At 48.6% G+C, this 26008-nt stretch overlaps 1 protein-coding gene and 1 long non-coding RNA gene across 3 annotated transcripts in view; one reads left to right on the forward strand and one right to left on the reverse strand.

The window, feature by feature from the left end:
• LOC107076061 (zinc finger protein 271-like) overlaps positions 1-23535 on the forward strand; it is a 179142-nt gene extending 155607 nt beyond the window's left edge. The window contains exons 1-2 of one of the 2 annotated variants that reach the window (XM_069198791.1): positions 12059-12564; positions 17962-23534. In XM_069198791.1, the coding sequence (XP_069054892.1) occupies positions 12393-12564; positions 17962-19967 (2178 nt within the window). In that variant the 5' untranslated portion in view covers positions 12059-12392 and the 3' untranslated portion in view covers positions 19968-23534. Of the gene's footprint in view, positions 1-12058; positions 12565-17961 lie in introns of those variants that run through there. The other variant, XM_069198792.1, reaches the window with a different exon arrangement.
• Positions 1439-9762, reverse strand: LOC107076062 (uncharacterized). Its single transcript, XR_011192096.1, has 2 exons — positions 9656-9762; positions 1439-6226 (listed from the first exon to the last, which is right to left on the reverse strand). It is a non-coding gene; the product is annotated as an uncharacterized lncRNA (long non-coding RNA).
• Positions 23536-26008: the final 2473 nt, after the last annotated feature.

Here is a 26008-nt window from a genome sequence, read left to right on the forward strand (position 1 = left end):
GCAGTAGCTGATGAAGAAGACGATGATGAATTTGTCACCGACACCCCTTCCCCTGAGGATGAGACCGATGACATTAAGCACCACACCTGTTTCGTCTGGAATGACCTATCGGCCCCCCACCAACAGGAAGCGACCCTTTAGAAACAGGCCCACCACCCGCCACCGGGCCTTCTGGGAGAAAGGCCCAAGCCATATTCCTCTCACGAGAGCCAGCAGCCAGATCACTCTGCAACTCACAACTGGCAGCCCCCCCACTGGAGCTCAGCAGGAGTGAGCCTGGTCAGTACCTGGAGGGGAGACTCCTGGGGAAAACTAAGGTTGCTGCTGGGAGAGGTGTTAGTGGGGCCAGCAGGGGGCGCTCACCCTGCGGTCTGTGTGGGTCCTAATACCCCAGTATAGTGACGGGGGACACTGGACTGTAAACAGACGCCGTCCTTCGGATGAGACGTCAAACCGAGGTCCTGACTCTCTCTGGTCATTAACAATCCCAGGGCGTTTCTCGAAAAGAGTAGGGGTGTAACCCCGGCGTCCTGGCCAAATTTCCCATTGGCCCTTACCCATCATGGCCTCCTAATAACCCCCCTCTCTGAACTGGCTTCATCCCGCTGCTCTCCTCCCCACTGAGAGCTGGTGTGTGGGGAGCGTTCTGGCGCACTATGGCTGCCGTCGCATCATCCAGGTGGGGGCTGCACACTGGTGGTGGTAGTGGGATTCCCCATTACTATATAAGTGTAAGTAATTATTAAGTCTTTTCAGGAACTCAAGTATGCTGCAGAAAGTTTCCTGCTTCCTGTTTAATGAGTAGCCAGGAGTCCGTCTCCAAAGTTAAAAGAAGTTTTTATTTCATGCGCACGGGAGCAGAACACACAGAGATGCTCGGTGTATATTTCTCGGTGATTCAATATTTTCTATCACACCTCCCCCTGCTTATCAGATTGACAGCAATCCAAGATCACCCTCATCTTCCTCTTTGGCAACATGACTTCTTTTAACACAATTACTCGCTTTGTTTCAAAGCACGCATTCCTATGTAACGTAATGTAGAATTACACAGCCTACCCTGTGTGTTCCAAAATGCATTTTGTCACCAAGATTTAATACCTGGATTTAATACCTTGTCTCAGAAAGTTAGGAGTTCAGCGCACAGGTTAGGAGTTCAGCGCACAGGTTTGAGTATTAGACGATATTACAGGCGAAGTCACTATTCAAGTATAGTACAGGCAAGGGTTCGGAATACCGCTTGTCATCGAGTGATAAAAAAACAGCACAGCACACCGATCACACTGCCCTTAATTATTCAAGCGCCGCGCAGTTGAGAATCCAGTACACCGATGTGTCCGAATATTATAGTACAGTGTACCGAGTTCAGTACAACTGTACGTATTAAGAGTTCTTCACCCAAGTGTGCCAGAGTAATCAAGCACAGTACACCTGAGAGTTCGGCACAGAGGTTTTTACTACTTCAGCCCACTGCGGGCAACAGTTCAGCGCTCCGAATCGAATACTTGGAACACAACGCAGTCCAGCTCCCAGGTGCGTCAGGCAGTTCTGAATATTCACATTATTCAGCTTTAAAAAAAAAAATATGTCCACAGTTCGCAGAGACCCTCGCCCCAAGCATAGCAAAAACTGGATTACGATAAACCTGGGAAATGTCCTGCTGACAGTTTTGCTCCACAAAACTGTCAGCAGGACATTTGTTGCCTCTATGAATTGGCTACATTACTCTGCTCTCCTCCCCACTGAGAGCTGGTGTGTGGGGAGCGTTCTGGTGCACTATGGCTGCCGTCGCATCATCCAGGTGGGGGCTGCACACTGGTGGTGGTAGTGGGATTCCCCATTACTATATAAGTGTAAGTAATTATTAAATCTTTTCAGGAACTCAAGTATGCTGCAGAAAGTTTCCTGCTTCCTGTTTAATGAGTAGCCAGGAGTCCGTCTCCAAAGTTAAAAGAAGTTTTTATTTCATGCGCACGGGAGCAGAACACACAGAGATGCTCGGTGTATATTTCTCGGTGATTCAATATTTTCTATCACGCCTCCCCCTGCTTATCAGATTGACAGCAATCCAAGATCACCCTCATCTTCCTCTTTGGCAAAATGACTTCTTTTAACACAATTACTCGCTTTGTTTCAAAGCACGCATTCCTATGTAACGTAATGTAGAATTACACAGCCTACCCTGTGTGTTCCAAAATGCATTTTGTCACCAAGATTTAATACCTGGTCTCAGAAAGTTAGGAGTTCAGCGCACAGGTTTGAGTATTAGACGATATTACAGGCGAAGTCTTAAACAGGTGAGACTTCACCACACTGGTGGGTTACGGAGTACAGCATTACACTAAAGGCAAGGGTTCAGAATACTGGTTTGTCATTGAGTATTCAAGTATACTACAGGCAAGGGTTCGGAATACCGGTTTGTCATTGAGTATTCAAGTATACTACAGGCAAGGGTTCGGAATACTGGTTTGTCATTGAGTATTCAAGTATACTACAGGCAAGGGTTCGGAATACTCCTTTGTCATTGAGTATTCAAGTATACTACAGGCAAGGGTTCGGAATACTGGTTTGTCATTGAGTATTCAAGTATACTACAGGCAAGGGTTCGGAATACCGGTTTGTCATTGAGTATTCAAGTATACTACAGGCAAGGGTCCGGAATGCCCCTTTGTCATTGAGTATTCAAGTATACTACAGGCAAGGGTTCGGAATACTGCTTGTCATCAAGTGATAAAAAAACAGCACAGCACACAGATCACACTGCCCTTAATTATTCAAGCGCCGCGCAGTTGAGAATCCAGCACACCGATGTGTCCGAGTATTACAGTACAGTGTATCGAGTTCAGTACAACTGTACGTATTAAGAGTTCTTCGCCCAAGTGTGTCAGAGTAATCAAGCACAGTACACCTGAGAGTTCGGCACAGAGGTTTTTACTACTTCAGCCCACTGCGGGCAACAGTTCAGCGCTCCGAATCGAATACTTGGAACACAACGCAGCCCAGCTCCCAGGTGCGTCAGGCAGTTCTGAATATTCACATTGTTCAGCTTTAAAAAAAAAAAAATATGTCCACAGTTCGCAGAGACCCTCGCCCCAAGCATAGCAAAAACTGGATTACGATAAACCTGGGAAATGTCCTGCTGACAGTTGCTCCACAAAACTGTCAGCAGGACATTTGTTGCCTCTATGAATTGGCTACATTACTCTGCTCTCCTCCCCACTGAGAGCTGGTGTGTGGGGAGCGTTCTGGTGCACTATGGCTGCCGTCGCATCATCCAGGTGGGGGCTGCACACTGGTGGTGGTAGTGGGATTCCCCATTACTATATAAGTGTAAGTAATTATTAAATCTTTTCAGGAACTCAAGTATGCTGCAGAAAGTTTCCTGCTTCCTGTTTAATGAGTAGCCAGGAGTCCGTCTCCAAAGTTAAAAGAAGTTTTTATTTCATGCGCACGGGAGCAGAACACACAGAGATGCTCGGTGTATATTTCTCGGTGATTCAATATTTTCTATCACGCCTCCCCCTGCTTATCAGATTGACAGCAATCCAAGATCACCCTCATCTTCCTCTTTGGCAAAATGACTTCTTTTAACACAATTACTCGCTTTGTTTCAAAGCACGCATTCCTATGTAACGTAATGTAGAATTACACAGCCTACCCTGTGTGTTCCAAAATGCATTTTGTCACCAAGATTTAATACCTGGTCTCAGAAAGTTAGGAGTTCAGCGCACAGGTTTGAGTATTAGACGATATTACAGGCGAAGTCTTAAACGGGTGAGACTTCACCACACTGGTGGGTTACGGAGTACAGCATTACACTAAAGGCAAGGGTTCGGAATACTGGTTTGTCATTGAGTATTCAAGTATACTACAGGCAAGGGTTCGGAATACTCCTTTGTCATTGAGTATTCAAGTATACTACAGGCAAGGGTTCGGAATACTGGTTTGTCATTGAGTATTCAAGTATACTACAGGCAAGGGTTCGGAATACCGGTTTGTCATTGAGTATTCAAGTATACTACAGGCAAGGGTCCGGAATGCCCCTTTGTCATTGAGTATTCAAGTATACTACAGCCAAGGGTTCGGAATACTGCTTGTCATCAAGTGATAAAAAAACAGCACAGCACACAGATCACACTGCCCTTAATTATTCAAGCGCCGCGCAGTTGAGAATCCAGCACACCGATGTGTCCGAGTATTACAGTACAGTGTACCGAGTTCAGTACAACTGTACGTATTAAGAGTTCTTCGCCCAAGTGTGTCAGAGTAATCAAGCACAGTACACCTGAGAGTTCGGCACAGAGGTTTTTACTACTTCAGCCCACTGCGGGCAACAGTTCAGCGCTCCGAATCGAATACTTGGAACACAACGCAGTCCAGCTCCCAGGTGCGTCAGGCAGTTCTGAATATTCACATTATTCAGCTTTAAAAAAAAAAATATGTCCACAGTTCGCAGAGACCCTCGCCCCAAGCATAGCAAAAACTGGATTACGATAAACCTGGGAAATGTCCTGCTGACAGTTTTGCTCCACACTCTCTGTGGTCATTAACAATCCCTGGGCGTCTCTCGAAAAGAGTAGGGGTGTAACCCCGGTGTCCTGGCCAAATTTCCCATTGGCCCTCACCCATCATGGCCTCCTAATAACCCCCCTCTCTGAACTGGCTTCATCACTCTGCTCTCCTCCCCACTGAGAGCTGCTGTGTGGGGAGCGTTCTGACTCTACTGGTCCAGGTGGGGGCTGCACACTGGTGCTGGTGGAGGGGGAGTCCCCTTTCCTATAAAGTGCTTTGAGTGGAGGGTCCAGAAAAGTGCTATAAGTGTCAGCAATTATTATTTTTACAGTTCAGGTACAGCACTGGTCACCTTGTGACTGTGAATGGCAGTTCATGACTGACCATTTCATTTGTACTAGAACCACACATGATATACTTCCACAGATGGCGCCCTGCCTGTTTCTGATAATGCTCTCCCCCCCCTGCCTTTCAGCTCTTTGGGAAATGTCACACTCACTCAGGACCAGGTCAGGCACGAATCCAGGCCGAAAATTCCCAAACTCCGGAAACCTCCCCAATCCGGAACTTTCCGGCTCCCAGTGCTGTCATCGACGGCGCACCCTCCCCCTTTAAGTTTCTTGGACCTGCTGCAGTTGTAATGATTAAACACGAAATGAAACTACACGAAAATCCGTCATCCGAAATTCCCAAACTCCGAAAACCTCCCAAATCCGGAACGTTCCGGCTCCCAGTGATGTCATCGACGACGTACCCTCTCCCTCGAGTTTCTCGGACCTGCTGCAGTGGTAATGATTAAAAATGCCTATAAAACTACATGAAAATCCTTTATCAGAAATTCCCAAACTCCGAAAACCTCCCAAATCCGGAATGTTCTGGCTCGCAGTGATGTAATCGACGGCGTACCCTCCCCCTTTAAGTTTCTCGGACCTGCTGCAGTTGTAATGATTAAAAATGCGTATAAAACTACGTGAAAATCCTTCATCCGAAATTCCCAAACTCCGAAACCCTCCCAAATCCGGAACGTTCCGGCTCACAGTGATTTATCTCAGGCAATGTAAATGGATATCGCGTTTCGACGTGGGTCCTATCCCCCCGCAACGCTGTCCCATTTTAAATAGGAAAATATTCCGCAATCCCAAACAATCCGAAATCCGCAACACTTTCTTGTCCCAGGAATTTTGGATGAGGGATTCTCAACTTGTATTAGTATATATCTATAGTCTATTAGCATTCAATAAAGGAGGAGAGGTAGGAGGACAGCAGGGGGAGCTTAACGATGTTTCGAAATGTCAGAGCAGTCCAAGATGGACGACAGGGTGTCGGGGTCCTCCCCTTCGGGGAGGGGTCTCCCTGCCCTACTCATCCAGCTCTCCGGCGCGGTGGCCGAGCAGGGGGGCGGGAGTCTGAGACCGGTTCTCTTCTTCCTCCTCCTCCAGGCTGCCGTCTTCCTCCCGGCTCTGCGGTTCCGAGTTGGGCGGTCTCCAGTTCCGGTCCGGCTCGTCTGTCCCCCTCCCGCCCGGAGCTCGGCGGTTCTTCCAGGGCGGCAGAGGCTTCTGGGTGTCGAGATCCTGGCCCCCGGGGCAGAGGGGGTTGGCTGCCCCCCGCCAACAGAGCAGAAGCGGCCGGGAGCAGAGGAGGAGGAGGAGGAGCCCAGCCACCACCGCCGGGATGACAATGAAGATCCAGTACCAGAAGGCGGAGGGAGGGACGTCTGCAGAGACACGAGAAGAGAAATCGGGCTGCTTTTCTGCCCCGAAACGTTTTATGCGCCCACGCGGGACTAGCCTGGCAGCAAAGATGAACGTGGCCGCGACATCGGCTCTCCTGCACAATTCTGCCTCTCCTTCTCCACACATTACTCCTGTCCTGGAGTCCCTGCACTGGCTGCCGGTCAAATTCCGTGTGGACTTGTAAAATCCTCCTGCTCACCTGTAAGGCTCTGCGTGGCTGGGCGCCTCAGTACCTGTCTGAGCTATCATCGCCCTACTCCCCACCTCGCAACCTTCGCTCTTCCAATTCTGCTCTCCTTACTGTCCCCCTGTACTTGAGCTTCAGTCTAAATTGAAAAATCTGGCGGCGATATTTGATTCTGGTTTAACATTCGACCCAGATGTGCAGCAAATTGTAAAAACATCTTTTTTTTCACCTCAGAAACATCGCTCGACTACGCCCTCTGCTGTCACTAACTGGGGCTGCAAAGCTGATCAACACATTTGTGTTCTCTCGAGTTGACTTCTGTACTGCTCTACTCGCTGGGGTATCTATAACTACTTTGAACAAACTTCATTATGTCCACAATTCGGCAGCCAGAATCCTGACCAGGTCTAGTGCAAGTGATCACATTACTCCTATCCTGGAGTCCCTGCACTGGCTGCCGGTCAAATTCCGTGTGGACATTAAAACCCTCCTGCTCACCTATAAGGCTCTGCATGGCTGGGCACCTCAGTACCTGTCTGAGCTATCGTCGCCCTACTCCCCACCTCGCAACCTTCGCTCTTCTAACTCTGCTCTCCTTACTGTCCTCCCAAGCCCGTCTACACTCTAGGGGTGACAGGGCCTTCTCCTGTTGTGCCCCCCCAGGCTCTGGAACTCTCTGCCCAAGGATGTCAGAGAGTCACCTTCTCTAAACTCCTGCCAATCCAGACTCCAAACCCTCTTCTTCAGAAGAGCCTTTACTGAACTGGTTCTGTCCTTCACCCCTCTGCTTCTCTTAGTACCACCATCCACGCTCTCCTCTGTGTGTTGTCATTGTGTTTTATCTGGTCTATTCTTCTTATTTATCATTGTTGTCATCCTGTAAAGCGCTTTGAGAAGCCACCTTTAAAGCCGCTATATAAAATAAAGTTGATTATTATTATTACCCTTTCCCAATACCTCCCTGCTGCTGCTGCATTGGGATCTTGAGTGTCAGTACTGGGAGTGGCCACAAGACACTCCAGAGCCAGAAAGAGAGCCTGTCCCTCAGGAAGTTTTTGGAGAACTCGGCTCCGGCTGTCCGCAGGATGGTGCAGTCTCACAGTGATCCAGTGCTAAAAACTACCAGATCTGGAGTGTCACTAACAGTAATCATTCCTTACACTTTACCGATAATGGGGACCCCCCCTCCACCACCAACACCAATATGTGGCGCCCGCCTGGATAATAATGCTAATTATTGATAATTGCTTACACTGATAAGAGCGCTTTTCTGGACACTCCACTCAAAGCATTTGACAGGTCAGGGGGAATCCCACTACCGCCACCAATGTGCAGCCCCCACCTGGATGATGCGACGGCAGCCATAGTGCGCCAGAACGCTCCCCACACACCAGCTCTCAGTGGGGAGGAGAGCAGAGGGATGAAGCCAGTTCAGAGAGGGGGGTTATTAGGAGGCCATGATGGGTAAGGGCCAATGGGAAATTTGGCCAGGACGCTGGGGTTACACCCCTACTCTTTTCGAGAGACGCCCTGGGATTTTTAATGACCACAGAGAGTCAGGACCTCGGTTTTACGTCTCATCCGAAGGACGGCGCCTGTTTACAGTCCAGTGTCCCCCGTCACTATACTGGGGCATCAGGACCCACACAGACCGCAGGGTGAGAGCGCCCCCTGCTGGCCCCAATAACACCTCTCCCAGCAGCAACCTTAGTTTTTCCCAGGAGTCTCCCCTCCAGGTACTGACCAGGCTCACACCTGCTGAGTCTCCAGTGGGGGGGGGCTGCCAGCTGTGAGTGGCAGGGTGATCTGGCTGCTGGCACTGTTAACAGGATGCTGTGATGCTCTGTACTGTTCTTGAGTAGGCTCATCATGGGGGCAGCTGCATCACATTCTCCCTCCAAATTTCGACCAAAAGGCTTTTCCGTGTCGGAGTATTTCACACACACACACAAAAAAAGACAAAATGGTTCTTTGTTGCTATGTTGGCCAGCAGCCATATCACCCCGCAATAATTAAGCAGAAAAGCATGAACCTTGTGCAAGTACTGTAAGCCTCACATCCGAGTCCCCACAAATGGAGCCCTTCCTGCTCGCTAGTCCCTGTAATGCAATAGGATGGACGAGCAAATAAGTGCAGCAGACATTTCACCTCGGAAATGTTCCAACACGATCTGCATGAGGAGTTAACAATATTGGTTGTGGGGAATTCCTCATCGGGGAGCAGGGCACAGTCTTGTGCAGATTCAGTTTTCTTGGGCTCAATAAGTCCGACAACAAGCGCACCGGGTCTGCCCCGCAGAACAGCCAAACTGCAAGGGTTTCCCAGCTCTTATATATACAGCGAGGAGAAAGTTTGGTTCACAATCTGAGTGCTTGTCCTGTTCTTTGATACGTAATTACTTCCTGTCCTGCTCTGTCTTGCTCTAAGTTCTGTCCTTTGATGTGCAGCAGACATTGGTCTGCTTTATCCTGTTTGTGGGTGTTGTTTATTGTGTAGCGTTAAGCCACTGGGGCTGCTAAAGCAAATCAGCTCCATGGCATCTTAGTGTAACTTTTGTTGAGAGCTAAATTAACAGACCCCAGCAACACACCTCTCACATTGTGCTTAAGTGGCGATACTGTGATGCTGGATAAGTGAGATCTATACATGTCCCACTTCAGTATTTGTCTCCGAAACCGTTTCAAAATCGAGGGCAGTATTTGTGTTGGATTAAATTGTAAATTGTGTTTACAATATAATAAGGCCGTAACACATCACTGGGAAATTTGTTCACTTGTTCTGAATCACACAATATGGTGCTGCGCCTACCTGGAAATTTGGTCTATTTTGCGATGTAAACTGGAGGTTTTACTAGTAAATGTGTATGTTTGACTTCTATTGTGGTTTGAAATGCACTCATCAACGCAGATTCTTCCTAACCCTGAAATATAAAAATAGCGTTGCAGATCCTTTTGAGTAAAATGAGACAAGTCCCCCAAAAACAATCCAGTCTTGGGAAGGGATTTACACAGCTATTAGAAATATGCGTGCTTCCTAAAATAATAAATCCATATGTAGTGTATTCTGTATTCAACAGTATTGAACTAATATTTCATGTGCTTGGGGTTGTTTTATGTTTATGTCTAAAAATAGAAAATAAAATGATCACAAAAAAGTCAAATGAGACTTATTTTTATTCTCTGACACTTCTCTGGTAATATCAGTAATAATAATAATTGCTTACACTTATATAGCGCTTTTCTGGACAATCATTTTATCTCTGCAGTCACTTAACAGGCAAGCGTGTGTCCAACACGATCTGTCTGTCCCCGATCTCCTCCTGCTCCCTACTCCCTCCTTTAGGGTCTCATTTTCGTTATCTGGGCTGTTTCCGTGCAGAAACTGTCGTCGACACACTTGTGTGGTTTTTACACGGCTCGTCTCAACAGAATGTGTGAGCTTGCTTGGAAGCGAGCCCTTGAAATAACCGCATAAAAAAAACATCCAAGAAAGATTTGAGCTCGGCCATCCAATTTAATCTATTTCTTTATACACGATCCACATGGAGAGGGCAGAAAAGACCACTGGAGCCCTAAAAAAGCGCCCAGGGTTTGAACACAGCCGTCGGACAGTACATGACAGGAATACATGACATTTTAAAGCGGCTCAACCTGGAAACGATCAGTATTTCTTGCCCAGTTCTGAGACAGGAATTCCGGGTTAACCAGCGCTTCCTCGGTGAATGTTGCTATGCACTACAAATGCTTTTTTGGACGGTGTTTTCAAATTTGATTTCAAAATTGTGGTTTCACAAAGCTAACCAAAAACCCAAAACGTCGAAATTATTAGATTATTTGTGTTCTCTTTACCTTTGTCAAGGATGAGACACCAATAGAGAATGCTTTTACATTGTCAACCAAATATTGGTACTTTTAATCTGATTAAATGACTAAAATAAGAAAGTTTTTGTAGTTTTTGTAAGGTTTTGTAGGCTCTTACACAGTACCTGTCGGCCGTAAACGTTACAGTACGAAATACTAGATTGATCGAGTTGTGACTGAATACAGTAGATTTTAAAGACACAGAATACAGATTTATATATATGGCCAATATAATAAGAAGTAAATATATCCATTACACGATAATCCGTTTCCTTGCTTGACAATATTGCGTTTCTCTAAATGTAAGCCAGTTTCAAACACACACTCGCACATTTATCAAAAGTGCCACTATGACTGACACAGGTCTGAACAATTAATGACTAGTTCTGCATCTCTGTCTCGTCATATTAAAAGCATTTTTTTTTAATAATGGAAAGACCACTGCGCTTAGAGCATAGATAGTGTTCAACGATTTGTGCTGTACACACAAAACATAATTTCAGTCAATGCTACTGTAATAGCTTCGCTAGATGTGTCAAATGTATCAAAAGGCTAGGCAGTAGGTTTTAAGAAATAAATAGATAAGCACAAGGTAAGAGATAGACAATATCAATACAAAAAAAAAACAAGGAAAAAAATAAAAGAAGAGAAGCTGAGGGCATAAAAGTGTTTTGGGAATGCTGTCGAAAGAAAAAATGCTGATGGTGTAAAACTGTAAGACAGTAACACCTTTTTACATTTTTTATTTTTTTTATTTATTTATGCTGACAGAATAACAAGAATGACAATACAAACAAGAGTACATATAACAATTCAAGACAGAAAGATCGTTAGGGGTACATATTACTACGTAAATTCAAGTTATGAAAAAAGATTAAACAAATTAAATAAAAAATGATGTCCGCACCGCTTTCATATTTTTGCACTTCGAAATAGTCCGCAAATACCCCCGTACATCCAGTTTAAAATGCTCAAAGGGTTCTTCCCAGACCAATTCATTTTATGCATATAATAACGTGCCGTTATAATAATTTAATTTATTACAACCGAAATTTTAATATTGTTTTCGATGGGGCTGCGACTTAACATCTTTTTCATCAAAACAAATATCACTATTGGTTTCTCTTTTAATATAAGCCTGCAACTTAGTCCGGAAAATGTTTACCCTGGGACATAACCAAAACAAATGCTGAATAGTTTCAGGGTTATTGTCACACAATAACCCTGAATTTGCTCGGTGTGGGAGAATTTGTCATCCATATTAATTTTAAATCGCTGGGTAACAAGAGTCTTAACTGGGTAAATTCGATTAATTATTTTGTATGAAACCTCCTTAACCTTATTAGATATACAATATTTATTGGGCATCATCCAATCTTTTTTTTCCCCAATCAATGCGTTTTCCAACTGAGGAATTCCAATATATTGCTAGCACAAGTAAATTCTCATTTTTCAACAGGGATCTCAAAAATTGGGTATGACATCCACAACTCAGAATAGCCTTTCCTTGTAGACTAACGTGAGCTGTAAATTCTTTTTTCTAAAGGACTACTATTCCTACTCCTTAAAAGGGTTCATATTTCCCCAGAAATGGCGTTAATGACAGTGAAACTACTGATCAAAATGAATAGAAATGGTGTATCTACTAACAAACTCGGTGTTTTAACTGGGTAAATTCGATGAAACCCCTTTTTTTACTTCTCCTTGGAAACGGTCACTAAGGAAGCGCAGTTTAACCCGGAACTGCTCGGTGTGGGAGAAGGAACCTCTTCCTGTTTGAGGGCGAGAGGCGTCCTTTGCTCTTTGTTTAAATGCTGGGCGCCTGGGGAGAGACGCGGCGGCGTCAGTCCTCGCTGTTTTACGAAACGATGATCAAGTAGGGATGTCGGACTGGTTGCTCCGACTGGAGACCGAGCTCCACTCTTTCCTGGTGGCTGTGGTTAAAGCGATCGTGAATGAAGTGGCGGAAGTTTTCCCCGAAATAGGGTGACCGACTCCGAGGACAGTTTGCAGGAGCAGCCCCGCGGCGATTCCCAGATCCTGGTGAGACGGGCCGTGATTAAGATCACCCAGTGTGTGGAGGAGACTTTCGGGAGAGAAATGGCGCAGATGAAGAGGGAAAACGAGAGGCTGAAGGTGAGATTGCGGTTCTGGGAGAAGGATCAGGGAGCAGGAGGAGATCGGGGACAGACAGATCGTGTTGGACACACGCCTCCCTGTGAAGCCCCTGCAGAGATAAAAAAAGAAATGGACACGGAACCGGAGCTGTCAGGTCAGTGGGGGTGACTTCTATAAAATCACAGTGTCTGTGTGTTTAAAACCCGTGTCTTTAACTTCCTCGCTGGTGAGAATGTAGTGGAGAGATGCCGAGTGAAGTGGGAGATACTTGTGTGATGTAACGGGAGAACTAAACTGTTGGCCGGTTAATTCGCTGAAAATATTCTTCGATTTGGGAATGTTCCGTATATCTTGCCGAATGGGACGACATCGAATCCATATGTGACATGTCAGTGTGTTGCCAGCGCTTCAGGTGTTGCAAAAAACAGAGAGAGGAATTTCTCCTGGCTGTAATTCCCGTAGTGATTGGGATGAGCAGCTGAGCGATCGAAACGAAACGTTTCTTTGTCGGACTTTGTCTTCAGAACTACCGCCCTGGGTGAAAACTGACCTACACTTACAGCGGTAGTTCTTATTGTGAAAGTCTGGTACTCAGAAGGGTAAGACTGAACTCTAGTGATAGCACTGTCAGGACCCCTCCCCAGAGCTGCTAGGAGTCATCGATTTTATTGTACTAGCTGCAGGGTCAGTATCATCTCTACACACTCCAGAAAGGGAATCCCACAAAGCACACTCACAGAGAAGAGAAGTAATAATAATGATTGCTTGCACTTATAGAGCGCTTTTCTGGACACTCCACTCACAGCGCTGTACAGGTCAGGGGGAATCCCACTACCGCCACCAGTGTGCAGCCCCCACCTGGATGATGCGACGGCAGCCATAGTGCGCCAGAACGCTCCCCCACACAGCAGCTCTCAGTGGGGAGGAGAGCAGAGGGATGAAGCCAGTTCAGAGAGGGGGGTTATTAGGAGGCCATGATTGGTAAGGGCCAATGGGAAATTTGGGCAGGAGGCCGGGGTTACACCCCTACTCTATTCGAGAGACGCCCCGGGATTGTTAATGACCGCAGAGAGTCAGGACCTCGGTTTGACGTCTCATCCGAAGGACAGCGCCTGTTTACAGTCCAGTGTCCCCCGTCACTATACTGGGGCATTAGGACCCACACAGACCGCAGGGTGAGCGCCCCCTGCTGGCCCCACTAACACCTCTCCCAGCAGCAACCTTAGTTTTTCCCAGGTAGTGCCCAGGCTCACACCTGCTGAGCTCCAGTGGGGCTGGCAGTGGTGAGATGCAGGGTGATATGGCTGCTGGCTTGTATACATTTCTCCTTCACCCTCATTGTCTCTCTCACTACCTGGCCCCCTTATATATAACAGTCCTGCAAGCCCCTAGTGTCCCTCTCTTTCCCAGGCCAGTCTTTCTTAAACACTCCTGCATCCTACTGGCTTCTTTCTCACACCTCACCAGTCTTCCTACAAAGCTCCTGCTTAAATCTCCCTCCCATATATGCAGGTATATGACGATCCTGTGTCTCACAAGCATCCCTCTCCCTTCCAGATCAGCCTTTATTCAACACTTCTGTAGGCCCCAGCATCTCTCTCGCTCGCAGCCCAGCCTGTATGAGCACTCCTGCAGCCCTCAGCATCTCTCTCACTCCTCACCAGCCTGTATACAACACTCCTACAGCCCTCAGTGTCTCTCTCACACCTCACCAGCCTGTATACAACACTCCTACAGTCCTCAGCATCTCTCACTCCTCACCAGCCTGTATACAACACTCCTACAGCCCTCAGCATCTCTCTCACACCTCACCAGCCTCTATACAACACTCCTACAGCCCTCAGTGTCTCTCTCACACCTCACCAGCCTGTATACAACACTCCTACAGCCCTCAGCATCTCTCACACCTCACAGCCTGTATACAACACTCCTACAGCCCTCAGCGTCTCTCTCACACCTCACCAGCCTGTATACAACACTCCTACAGCCCTCAGCATCTCTCACACCTCACCAGCCTCTATACAACACTCCTACAGCCCTCAGTGTCTCTCTCACACCTCACCAGCCTGTATACAACACTCCTACAGCCCTCAGCGTCTCACACCTCACCAGCCTGTATACAACACTCCTACAGCCCTCAGCATCTCTCTCACACTTCACCAGCCTGTATACAACACTCCTACAGCCCTCAGCATCTCTCTCACACCTCACCAGCCTGTATACAACACTCCTACATCCCTCAGCATCTCTCTCACACCTCACCAGCCTGTATACAACACTCCTACAGCCCTCAGCATCTCTCACACCTCACCAGCCTCTATACAACACTCCTACAGCCCTCAGTGTCTCTCTCACACCTCACCAGCCTGTATACAACACTCCTACAGCCCTCAGCGTCTCTCACACCTCACCAGCCTGTATACAACACTCCTACAGCCCTCAGCGTCTCTCACACCTCACCAGCCTGTATACAACACTCCTACAGCCCTCAGCATCTCTCTCACACCTCACCAGCCTGTATACAACACTCCTACAGCCCTCAGCGTCTCTCTCACACCTCACCAGCCTGTATACAACACTCCTACAGCCCTCAGCGTCTCTCTCACACCTCACCAGCCTGTATACAACACTCCTACAGCCCTCAGCGTCTCTCTCACACCTCACCAGCCTGTATAAAACACTCCTACAGCCCTCAGTGTCTCTCTCACACCTCACCAGCCTGTATACAACACTCCTGCAGCCCTCAGCGTCTCTCACACCTCACCAGCCTGCATACAACACTCCTACAGCCCTCAGTGTCTCTCACACCTCACCAGCCTGTATACAACACTCCTACAGCCCTCAGCGTCTCTCACACCTCACCAGCCTGTATACAACACTCCTGCAGCCCTCAGCGTCTCTCACACCTCACCAGCCTGTATACAACACTCCTACAGCCCTCAGCGTCTCTCTCACACCTCACCAGCCTGTATACAACACTCCTACAGCCCTCAGCGTCTCTCTCACACCTCACCAGCCTGTATACAACACTCCTACAGCCCTCAGCGTCTCTCTCACACCTCACCAGTCTGTATACAACACTCCTGCAGCCCTCAGCATCTCTCACACCTCACCAGCCTGTATACAACACTCCTACAGCCCTCAGCATATCTCACATCTCACCAGCTTGTATACAACACTCCTACAGCCCTCAGCATCTCTCACACCTGTATACAACACTCCTACAGCCCTCAGCATCTCTCTCACACCTCACCAGCCTGTATACAACACTCCTACAGCCCTCAGTATCTCACACACCTCACCAGCCTGTATACAACACTCCTACAGCCCTCAGTGTCTCTCACACACCTCACCAGCCTGTATACAACACTCCTACAGCCCTCAGCATCTCACACACCTCACCAGCCTGTATACAACACTCCTACAGCCCTCAGCGTCTCTCACACCTCACCAGCCTGTATACAACACTTCTACAGCCCTCAGCATCTCTCACACCTCACCAGCCTGTATACAACACTCCTACAGCCCTCAGCATCTCTCTCACACCTCACCAGCCTGTATACAACACTCCTACAGCCCTCAGCGTCTCTCTCACACCTCACCAGCCTGTATACAACACTCCTACAGCCCTCAGCGTCTCTCTCACACCTCACCAGCCTGTATACAACACTCCTACAGCCCTCAGCGTCTCTCACACCTCACCAACCTGTATACAACACTCCTACAGCCCTCAGCGTCTCTCACACCTCACCAACCTGTATACAACACTCCTACAGCCCTCAGCATCTCTCACACCTCACCAGCCTGTATACAACACTCCTACAGCCCTCAGCATCTCTCACACCTCACCAGCCTGTATACAACACTCCTACAGCCCTCAGCATCTCTCACACCTCACCAGCCTGTATACAACACTCCTACAGCCCTCAGCATCTCTCACACCTCACCAGCCTGTATACAACACTCCTGCAGCCCTCAGCATCTCTCACACCTCACCAGCCTGTATACAACACTCCTACAGCCCTCAGTGTCTCTCACACACCTCACCAGCCTGTATACAACACTCCTGCAGCCCTCAGCTTCTCTCACACCTCACCAGCCTGTATACAACACTCCTACAGCCCTCAGCGTCTCTCACACCTCACCAGCCTGTATACAACACTCCTACAGCCCTCAGTGTCTCTCACACACCTCACCAGCCTGTATACAACACTCCTACAGCCCTCAGTGTCTCTCACACACCTCACCAACCTGTATACAAAACTCCTACAGCCCTCAGCATCTCTCACACCTCACCAGCCTGTATACAACACTCCTACAGCCCTCAGCATCTCTCACACCTCACCAGCCTGTATACAACACTCCTACAGCCCTCAGCATCTCTCACACCTCACCAGCCTGTATACAACACTCCTACAGCCCACAACACAGTGATTGCGCTCTGAAAAATTGTATTTTTTCTTGTTCGTTTTTGAGATCTATAGGGAAACTGTTTCATTTCACACCTCTCTGCACCCATTCTGACTTCACACCTCTTGTTTGGCCTCTCTTTCTGTCCCCTGCTCCCGCCTCTCACTCCTCCTCCCTCCCAGCCTTTGTTCTCCTGCTACTGTACCTTTGCCTACTGCCCTGTCTCTCTCACGCCTGAAGAAGGCTCCATGGCCGAAACGTTGTGTTCTCTTTCTTCCTTTTTTCAGCAGGGAATAAACCTATTACTTGTTCCTATCAATCATAATAATTGCTTACACTTATATAGCGCTTCTCGAAAAGAGTAGGGGTGTAACCCTGGCATCCAGGCCAAATTTGGCCCTTACAAATCATGGCTTCCTAATAACCCCCACTCTCTGAACTGGCTCCATCCCTCTGCTCTTCTCCCCACTGAGAGCTGGTGTGTGGGGAGCGTTCTGGCGGACTATGGCTGCCGTCGCATCATCCAGGTGGGGGCTGCACACTGGTGGCGGTAGTGGGATTCCCCCTGACCTGTACAGCGCTTTGAGTGGAGTGTCCAGAAAAGCGCTCTATAAGTGTAAGCAATTATTATTATTATTATTATTATTATTATTTAGTTACAAATTGAAATGCTTTGGCAAGTATTGGAGTAGAGTATTTGCTTTTAATATTGTGAGATTTACATGTATGTAGGGTTTCTACTTGTCTCTTTTTAAGTTCAGCAGGATGTTTTTAAACAAAAAAATCCCGCTGAACTTATTTGATATCTGTAGAATAAATGGACGTTGCTGATACTTGTAATGTTTTATGACATCATCAAAAAGTTATACCTTGTGTATTTGTTTTAAATGTATTTTTTTGCGTGTGGTTTGAATATTGGGATGCAGTGTTTTAACATCGACTCCATAGTCAAAACATTTTATGTTCCTTCATACTCATTTGTACTATAAACGTGGATGACATCACCATTTCTTGAAATATCTGAAGATAAGCATCTGTTGCCCATTGCTGAAAGTGATCTTTGTTTCTTTAATATATACTGTACATTTTGTTTTTCTGTGTTTTGTTTTACCCACTTTTTTCTCTTGTCCTGTATTTGCAGGGTCAGAGGTCAGCGCTCTCCCTGACGCTGGGGACAGGGCTCCTCTTGAACAGCAGCCCAGCGAGGAGGAGGAGGAGGAGGGGGGCTCCCGTCTGATGCAGGAGACAGAGCTCGCCGCCGCACACGGGAAAGAGACACTCGGTGAGCAGCAGCACACAGAGAGCAGACAGAGGGTGGAGGATCTGGACTCTGTGCCCGTGATGAAGACCGAGCCTGAGAGTGAGACACCTGGGCTCTTAGCATCTGATGACTTTACAGAGAAGATGAATAAGCTTAAAACATTTAACACTGGAGAAGGTTTGAAGGAAATGCGATCTCTGCCTGTTCTCGGGTACAAAGAAGAAGAAGAGGATGCTTTTAGCCTTCCGAAGCTGGAGGAGAAGCTTCACGCCGATGAAGAGGATACGGCCCGCGTTCCCTGCCCAAAGCCGGATCGCTGCTGGGAGCATTCTGGGAAACCACCGCGGGGACAGAAGACGACGAACAATCCGTCCAGGCCCTGCCGGGAGGGAGTGGACACGCCGTCGTCGTCGCAGCCCGGGGCACCAGAGCAGCGTCGCGGTCGGTCTGGCACCCCAGAACCCCGACAGCGCCTCGCCGCGGGAGAGAGACCGCTCAGCTGCAGTCAGTGTGGGAAAAGTTTTAGCACGCCAAGCAGCTTGAAGAGACACCAGCGCACTCACACGGGAGAGAGGCCCTACAGCTGCGCTCAGTGTGGCAGGAGTTTTAGTTGGTCGGGCGACTTGAAAGCCCACCAGCGCGTCCACACGGGCGAGAGACCGTATTGCTGCGCCCAGTGCGGCCGGAGTTTCAACCAGCTCGGCACCTTGAAGACCCACCAGCGCCTCCACACGGGGGAGAGGCCGTTCAGCTGCGCGCAGTGCGGGGAGAGTTTCCGAGTCTCCAAAGCCCTGAGGGCCCACCAGCTCATCCACACGGGCGAGAGGCCGTTCGTCTGCGCTCAGTGCGGGAAGGGCTTCAACCAGCTCGGCACCCTGAAGACCCACCAGCGCATCCACACGGGGGAGAGGCCGTTCACCTGCGCGCACTGCGGGAAGAGCTTCAGCCACGTCAGCAACTTCCGCAGCCACCAGTTCGCGCACGCCGCGGAGAAGCCGTTCAGCTGCAGCCAGTGCGGGAAGAGCTTCGCTCTCCCGAGCGTCCTGCGCGTCCACCAGCGCACCCACGCGGCGGAGCGGCCCTTCGGCTGCCCGCAGTGCGGGAAGGGCTTCGGACAGCGGCGGTACCTCCAGACACACCTGCGCGTGCACGGGGGGGAGAAGCCGTTCGTCTGCGGCCACTGCGGGAAGGGGTTCCGCAAGGCCTGCCACCTGACCACCCACCAGCGCGTGCACACGGGGGAGCGGCCCTTCTGCTGCGATCAGTGCGGGAGGAGCTTCGGCGACCCGAGCGCCCTGCGGGTCCACCGGCGCATCCACACGGGAGAGAAGCCGTTCAGCTGCGGTCAGTGTGGCCGGTGTTTCAGTCGCTTGGACAGCTTAAAAACCCACCAGCTTACCCACACGGGGGAGAAGCCGTTCAGCTGCACTCAGTGCGGGAAGAGCTTCAGTGACCCGGGCAACCTGAAGAAGCACCAGCGCGTGCACACGGGGGAGAAACCGTTCGCCTGCGCCCAGTGCGGCAAGGGCTTCGGCGTCCTGGGCAACCTGCAGAAGCATCAGCGCGTGCACACGGGGGAGAAGCCCTTCAGCTGCGGCCAGTGCGACAAGCGGTTCGGCCACGCCTGGCACCTGAAGAGCCACCAGCTCGTCCACGCCGCCGGCGGCGCCGCCGCCGCCAGGCCGTTCCGCTGCGGTCGCTGCGGGAGGGGCTTCGCCCGGGCCGACCGCCTGCGGACCCACGCCTTCGTCCACACGGGAGAGAGGCCGTTCGGCTGCCGGCTGTGCGGGAAGGGTTTCGGCGCCCCCAGCAGTCTGCGGAGGCACCTGCGCGCTCACCCAGGCGGGGGGGCTGCGGCTTCAGCCTCGGCGCCGGGGGGGAGTTGAGTGGCGCGCGGCGGGGGTCTCTGATCCGGGGAAGGTGTTTCCGCGACGAGCGAACGCCATCACTGTCCTGCGGGGGTGGCTCAGCTGTAATCATGACACGAAAGATTTGAAATGAAATCCACCCCGGAGAGAAGCTGTTCAACTGTTAACGTAGGGAGAGTTCTCAAAGAAAGCCCCGGTTGAGTTCTTCCTGACCCTGCTTTTCCACTTTTCCTGTATGTGTGACGCCCCTTTCCGAAGTAACGGCCTGTTTTTTTTGGCCTAACAGCCCGAAACCAACACCCGTTCGCTTTTCATTTATTTTCCTTGCGTTTACACGGCTGTGATCATGCCACGAAAGATTTGAAATGAAATCCGTCCAGGAGAGAAGCTGTTCAACTGTTAATGTAGGGAGAGTTCTTAAAGAAAGCCCCGGTTGAGTTCTTCCTGACACTGCTTTTCCACTTTTCCACTTTTCCACTTTTTCTGTATGTGTGACGCCCCTTTCCGAAGTAATGGCCTTTTTTTTTTTTGGCCTAACAGCCCGAAATCAACACTCGTTAACTTTTCACCTTCGTTTACCCATTGTCACCGACAGCATCCAGGTGAAAACAGACGCTCAAGCATTGTGAAAATCTATTACAGGCGACAACCTAGAAAACATGGGTTGGATAGGTGTCGATACTTGCTTGACAACCAGAATTCTGTTTTAATACGTCTTAAGCCAATGTTTCACACCTAGACTTGACGACAGTGGCGCATTTCTCCTAAAAGAAACCTTCAAGTCACCTGAGAGATTTTTAGTTGCATTGAGCTCAAGGCTCTGACCAGGCCAGTCGAGGACATTAAACCATTCCTGTTCTTTTGCAGCCCCCCTCGTGCTGTTTCAGTGTGCTTTAGGTCACTGTCACACCGAAAGCTTACCCTCTGTCCCACTTTCAGCCTTCTTGCAGACAGCAACGGGTTTTTCAAGTGTCTTCCGCAGTATTTTCTGTTCATTTCCCTTGACTCGTGCCCCAGTCGTGCCCCAGTCGTGCCCCAGTCGTGCCCCAGTCGTGCCCCAGTCGTGCCCCAGTCGTGCCCCAGTCGTGCCCCAGTCGTGCCCCAGTCGTGCCCCAGTCGTGCCCCAGTCGTGCCCCAGTCGTGCCCCAGTCGTGCCCCAGTCGTGCCCCAGTCGTGCCCCAGTCGTGCCCATGAGAAACATTGCAGTACAATGATGCTGCCACCACATACGGATGTGATTCTGTGGGTGATGTGATGTTGGGTTTGGGCCTGTAGCAGCCATGCTGTGGATTCCCAGTGACCCTCTCTTTGGTCTTACCCTACTGAGTCACCTAGTGACTCTTGCATGCTTAGAACGTAGCGGAGACGAACTTTTTAGTTAGTTACTCTTTTAGCGTTAGTGTAGAGCAGCATTTCCCAGGATTCACCGAGACCAGTGCTTCACTAGATGGATATCCAGCCCTGGAGCCTGGATATCTAGCAGAGAGACACGGGCCCATCTGGACAGTGGTCTTAATCGCAGGTCGCATGACCAACCAGTCAGGAACCCAGAAACCCTCCGCCCTGGTAGGTGATGCTCAGACGTTCTGAAAAAGTGATTACCAATGAAGACCTAGACAAAGAGGTTCTGATGAGTGGTGGGGAAACTTCAAGGTTTTTCTGTCCATCCACCACCCCAGGTCCACAGAGCTACATTTTTTTTTCTCGGAACTGATACAAAGTTCAAAGGGTCAGAGGATATACTCTGGATATGGAACATTTCTGTTGGATGTTAGATCAGAGTTGAGGACGACGTACCGGGCAGTGTATGTTAAAAATAATTCAGGTCAGGGATCCAACATGTCCAAACCATAGTTTTACTGCAATAGTGTGCGTATTGGACAGTCTGTCCAAAATTCAGCAGCCAGAATCCTGACCAGGTCTAGTGCAAGTCATCACATTACTCCTATCCTGGAGTCCCTGCACTGGCTTCCGGTCAAATTCCGAGTGGACTTTTAAAATCCTCCTGCTCACCTATAAGGCTCTGCATGGCTGGGCGCCTCAGTACCTGTCTGAGCTATCATCGCCCTACTCCCCACCTCGCAACCTTCGCTCTTCAAATTCTGCCCTCCTAACTGTCCCCCCCCAAGCCAGTCTACACTCTAGGGGTGACAGGGCCTTCTCCTGTTGTGCCCCCCAAGCTCTGGAACTCTCTGCCCAAGGATATCAGAGAGGCACCTTCTCTAAACTCCTGCCAATCCAGACTCCAAACCCTCGTCTTCAGAAGAGCCTTTACTGAACTGGTTCTGTTCTTCACCCCTCTGCTTCTCTTAGTACCACCCTCCACACTCTCCTCTGTGTGTTGTCATTGTGTTTTATCTGGTGTATTCTCCTTATTTATCATTGTTGTCATCCTGTAAAGCACTTTGAGGAGCCACCTTTAAAGGCGCTATATAAAATAAAGTTGATTATTATTCTCTACAGCTATGGTATATGATCCGCAGTAACAGTCTACTGTAATCTCATTTGTTTTGAAATTTAAATATAGACGTTTCAAAGAATTATAAAAGTGTGAAGATCGTTTGTCTGCACTGCTTTTTCCCCATTCGGTATTTTTTTTAGATCCGTTTTGCTGTGATCCTAAACACTGCCATCCGTTTCACAATGAATCTCCATCCCTCTCAGTTCGCCCGGTACTGTCCCAGTCTCTGCCCTGCTCACTGCCTTCCTTCCCCAGCAATTTGATAATACCGAATCGGCATCCCGACCAGTTCAGGTCCAGGCGGCACTGCAGTCTGTGATTGAGATTAATATGCGTTTCAAATGAGGTTTCTATACAATATACGAGAGTTGTTTAAAAATCGTAACCAGTAAGAACAGCTGACCCCCCATGAAGCCGTTATTAATAATTGCTTACACTTATATAGCGCTTTTCTGGACACTCCACTCAAAGCGCTTTACAGGTCATGGGGAATCCCACTACCGCCACCAGTGTGTAGCCCCCACCTGGATAATGCAATGGCAGCCATAGTGCGCCAGTATGTTTGCCACACACCAGCTCTCAGTGGGGAGGAGAGCAGAGTGATGAAGCCAGTTCAGAGAGGGGGATTATTAGGAGGCCATGATCGATAAAGGCCGATGGGGAAATTTGGCCAGGAGTTACACCCCTACTCTTTTCGAGAAACACCCTGGGATTGTTAATGACCACAGAGAGTCAGGACCTCGGTTTGACGTCTCATCCGAAGGACGGCGCCTGTTTACAGTCCAGTGTCCCCCGTCACTATACTGGGGCATCAGGACCCACACAGACCGCAGGGTGAGAGCGCCCCCTGCTGGCCCCACTAACACCTCTTCCAGCAGCAACCTTCGTTTTTCCCAGGAGGTCTCCCATCCAGGTACTGACCAGGCTCACACCTGCTGAGCTCCAGTGGGTTGCCAGTTGTGAGTTGCAGGGTGATATGGCTGCTGTTTACAGTCACAAACGGCGCCTGTTTACAGTCCAGTGTCCCCCGTCACTATACTGGGGCATCAGGACCCACATGGACCGCAGGGTGACCCACTAACCCACTAACACCTCCTCCAGCAGCAACCTTAGTTTTTCCCAGGAGGTCTCCCCTCCTGGTACTGACCAGGCTCACACCTGCTGAGCTTCAGTGGGGGGGGGGGGGGGGGGCTGCCAGTTGTGAGTTGCAGGGTGATCTGGCTGCTGTTAATAGTGACAGAGTTTAAGTCTTGACCTGTGTGTGTTTTCCTCACACGTCAGTGATGCTTGAAGTGTAAAAATTCACGCCACCAGTTTGAAGTGTTTTCTTAATGTCCCAACATACCTTTACGCTGTTGTTTCTAACGAATTCTTTTTGCGTTTCCTGACATTAGAATTTTTTCTGTTCTGTTTTTCTCTCTTAGTTTGTTTTTATGGAGTCTTTGTGGAGTGTCTTGTGCTATAAAAGATTTAAAGAGTGCTTTTTAAAAAACAAAATGATTTTCCCGACTGCATCAGATTGTGTTTTGATTTTAATAAAGGATTAATAAATGAAGGTTAAATCATATGTTCTTTTTTCTTTTGTCTGAGATGCATTGAGACAACAGTGATGGTGTTATGAGATGCGTTTGTGTAATTTCGCAATAATATTGCAGTATAATGGGATAATAGTGTCATTTCACGACAATTTTGTTGTTTAATGGAATAATAGTGTCGTTTCACGACAATATTGCTGTATAATGGGATAATTGTGACGTTTCACGACAATATTGCTGTATAATGGGATAATTGTGACGTTTCACAATGATGGCTTAGCATAATAAGATAATAGTGATATGTAACATTAGTATTACATTATCATTGGAATATTGATTTTTGATTTGTTTCCTCTCTCGGTTTTCTTTGTCAAGTTTCATGGAGAGATACACATATAAACTCGGAAAATAGCTCGCCGCCTTCTCCCAGGAAATGTCAGGTAAGGAATTGTCCCCTGTTCTTGGTGTAAAGTTTAATATATAGTTAAACATATAGTTTCATATAGTTTACTCTTGCATCCTAGTTTGTGTGTCAAACCGGGTTGGTTTTGTCACTATTCAGAGTGTTGATTGCTGGTATAAAAGTCACCTTGCAATGTTGTGTATTCCGGACTAGTTCAGTCTTTCAGCCTGTCCGTGCAGGACATTCTTTTAAGTCCTAGAATCTAGTTTTCATGAGAAACCTTATCAGAGACCCTCTGGAAATCTACATACAGTGGATAGCAAATGTCTACACACCCTTATTAAAATTTCAGTTTTTGTGGATGGTAAACGCTGAAGACAAATCAAGTCGCACCCCTCTTCACCATTAAGAAGATGTTGCTCAAAGGACTGCTGGAAGAGGGGTGAGTGGGGCCAGCAGGGGGCACTCTCACCCTGCGGTCTGTGTGGGTCCTGATGCCCCAGTATAGTGACGGGCGACACTGGACTGTAAACAGGCGCCGTCCTTCGGATGAGATGTAAAACTGAGGTCCTGACTCTCTATGCTCATTAAAAATCCCAGGGCGTTTCTCGAAAATAGTAGGGGTGTAACCCCAGCGTTCTGGCCAAATTTCCCATTGGCCCTTACCCATCATGGCCTCCTAATAACCCCCCTCTCTGAACTGGCTCCATCACTCTGCTCTCCTCCCCACTGAGAGCTGCTGTGTGGGGAGCGTTCTGGCGCACTATGGCTGCCGTCGCATCATCCAGGTGGGGGCTGCACATTGGTGGCAGCAGTGGGATTCCCCCTGACCTGTCCAGCGCTTTGAACGGGAGTGTCCAGAAATGATTATTATCTTGTAACCAGCCATGTTTCACTGAAAAGCGAATGGGTCGTTTTTAGGGAAAATAATTCGAATTAAAAAAATGAATACAAATGCCTTGGTCGCACAAGTGTGCGCACACGTGTGGGGGGGGGGGGGTTTGTAACCGTGTTCATTTTTAACCGATCACATTCCAAATCACGTACTACAAAATCACTTAAATATTGTGGGTAAGTGTGGTTTCAGCTAACCTGCCAGTAGAGTTCACTTCTCTATACGATCATTAGTTCATCAAATTGTCTAACTGGCAGAGGGTTAGAGGCCCATTCTCACTTGGACGTCAGTCTAGGTGTGTTCTATAAGTGGTTCCACAGTGACAGCTGGAGTGCACTAGTGTGGGCACGTTAGTGTACTAAAGTTCACGAACGTTTCTTGACTTCGGTGTAACTACTCAACCTTGCATGGAAAATGTGCTTTTTGGTTCACATTAACCACACGGGCACAAACTTGATTGGAGTTATAATCCGCTCTTCAAAGAGATATAATAGACATCGCTGCCCATTCATAAAGGACTGACTCTCCTTACAAACTCTCTCAAGAGAAAATCAAACAACCAGCGACCCGACTTTGGATTCAAGCAGAAATCCTTTGAAAACCATTGAAAAGCCCCAGGTCGGTTTGCGTTAGGGGTTCCTAAACGTGGGGGAGAGAGTGTGAGGGACCTGTGCTGCAAGCAGATACTGATAAGAAAGCTGTCGAGACAGCGGGGGTTTTCTCTTCCGTACAGCGCATTAAAACAACATGACTCAACAGAAAACC

This window comes from Lepisosteus oculatus, chromosome 14, assembly GCF_040954835.1.
Source record: "Lepisosteus oculatus isolate fLepOcu1 chromosome 14, fLepOcu1.hap2, whole genome shotgun sequence".
Lineage (NCBI taxonomy): Eukaryota > Metazoa > Chordata > Actinopteri > Semionotiformes > Lepisosteidae > Lepisosteus > Lepisosteus oculatus.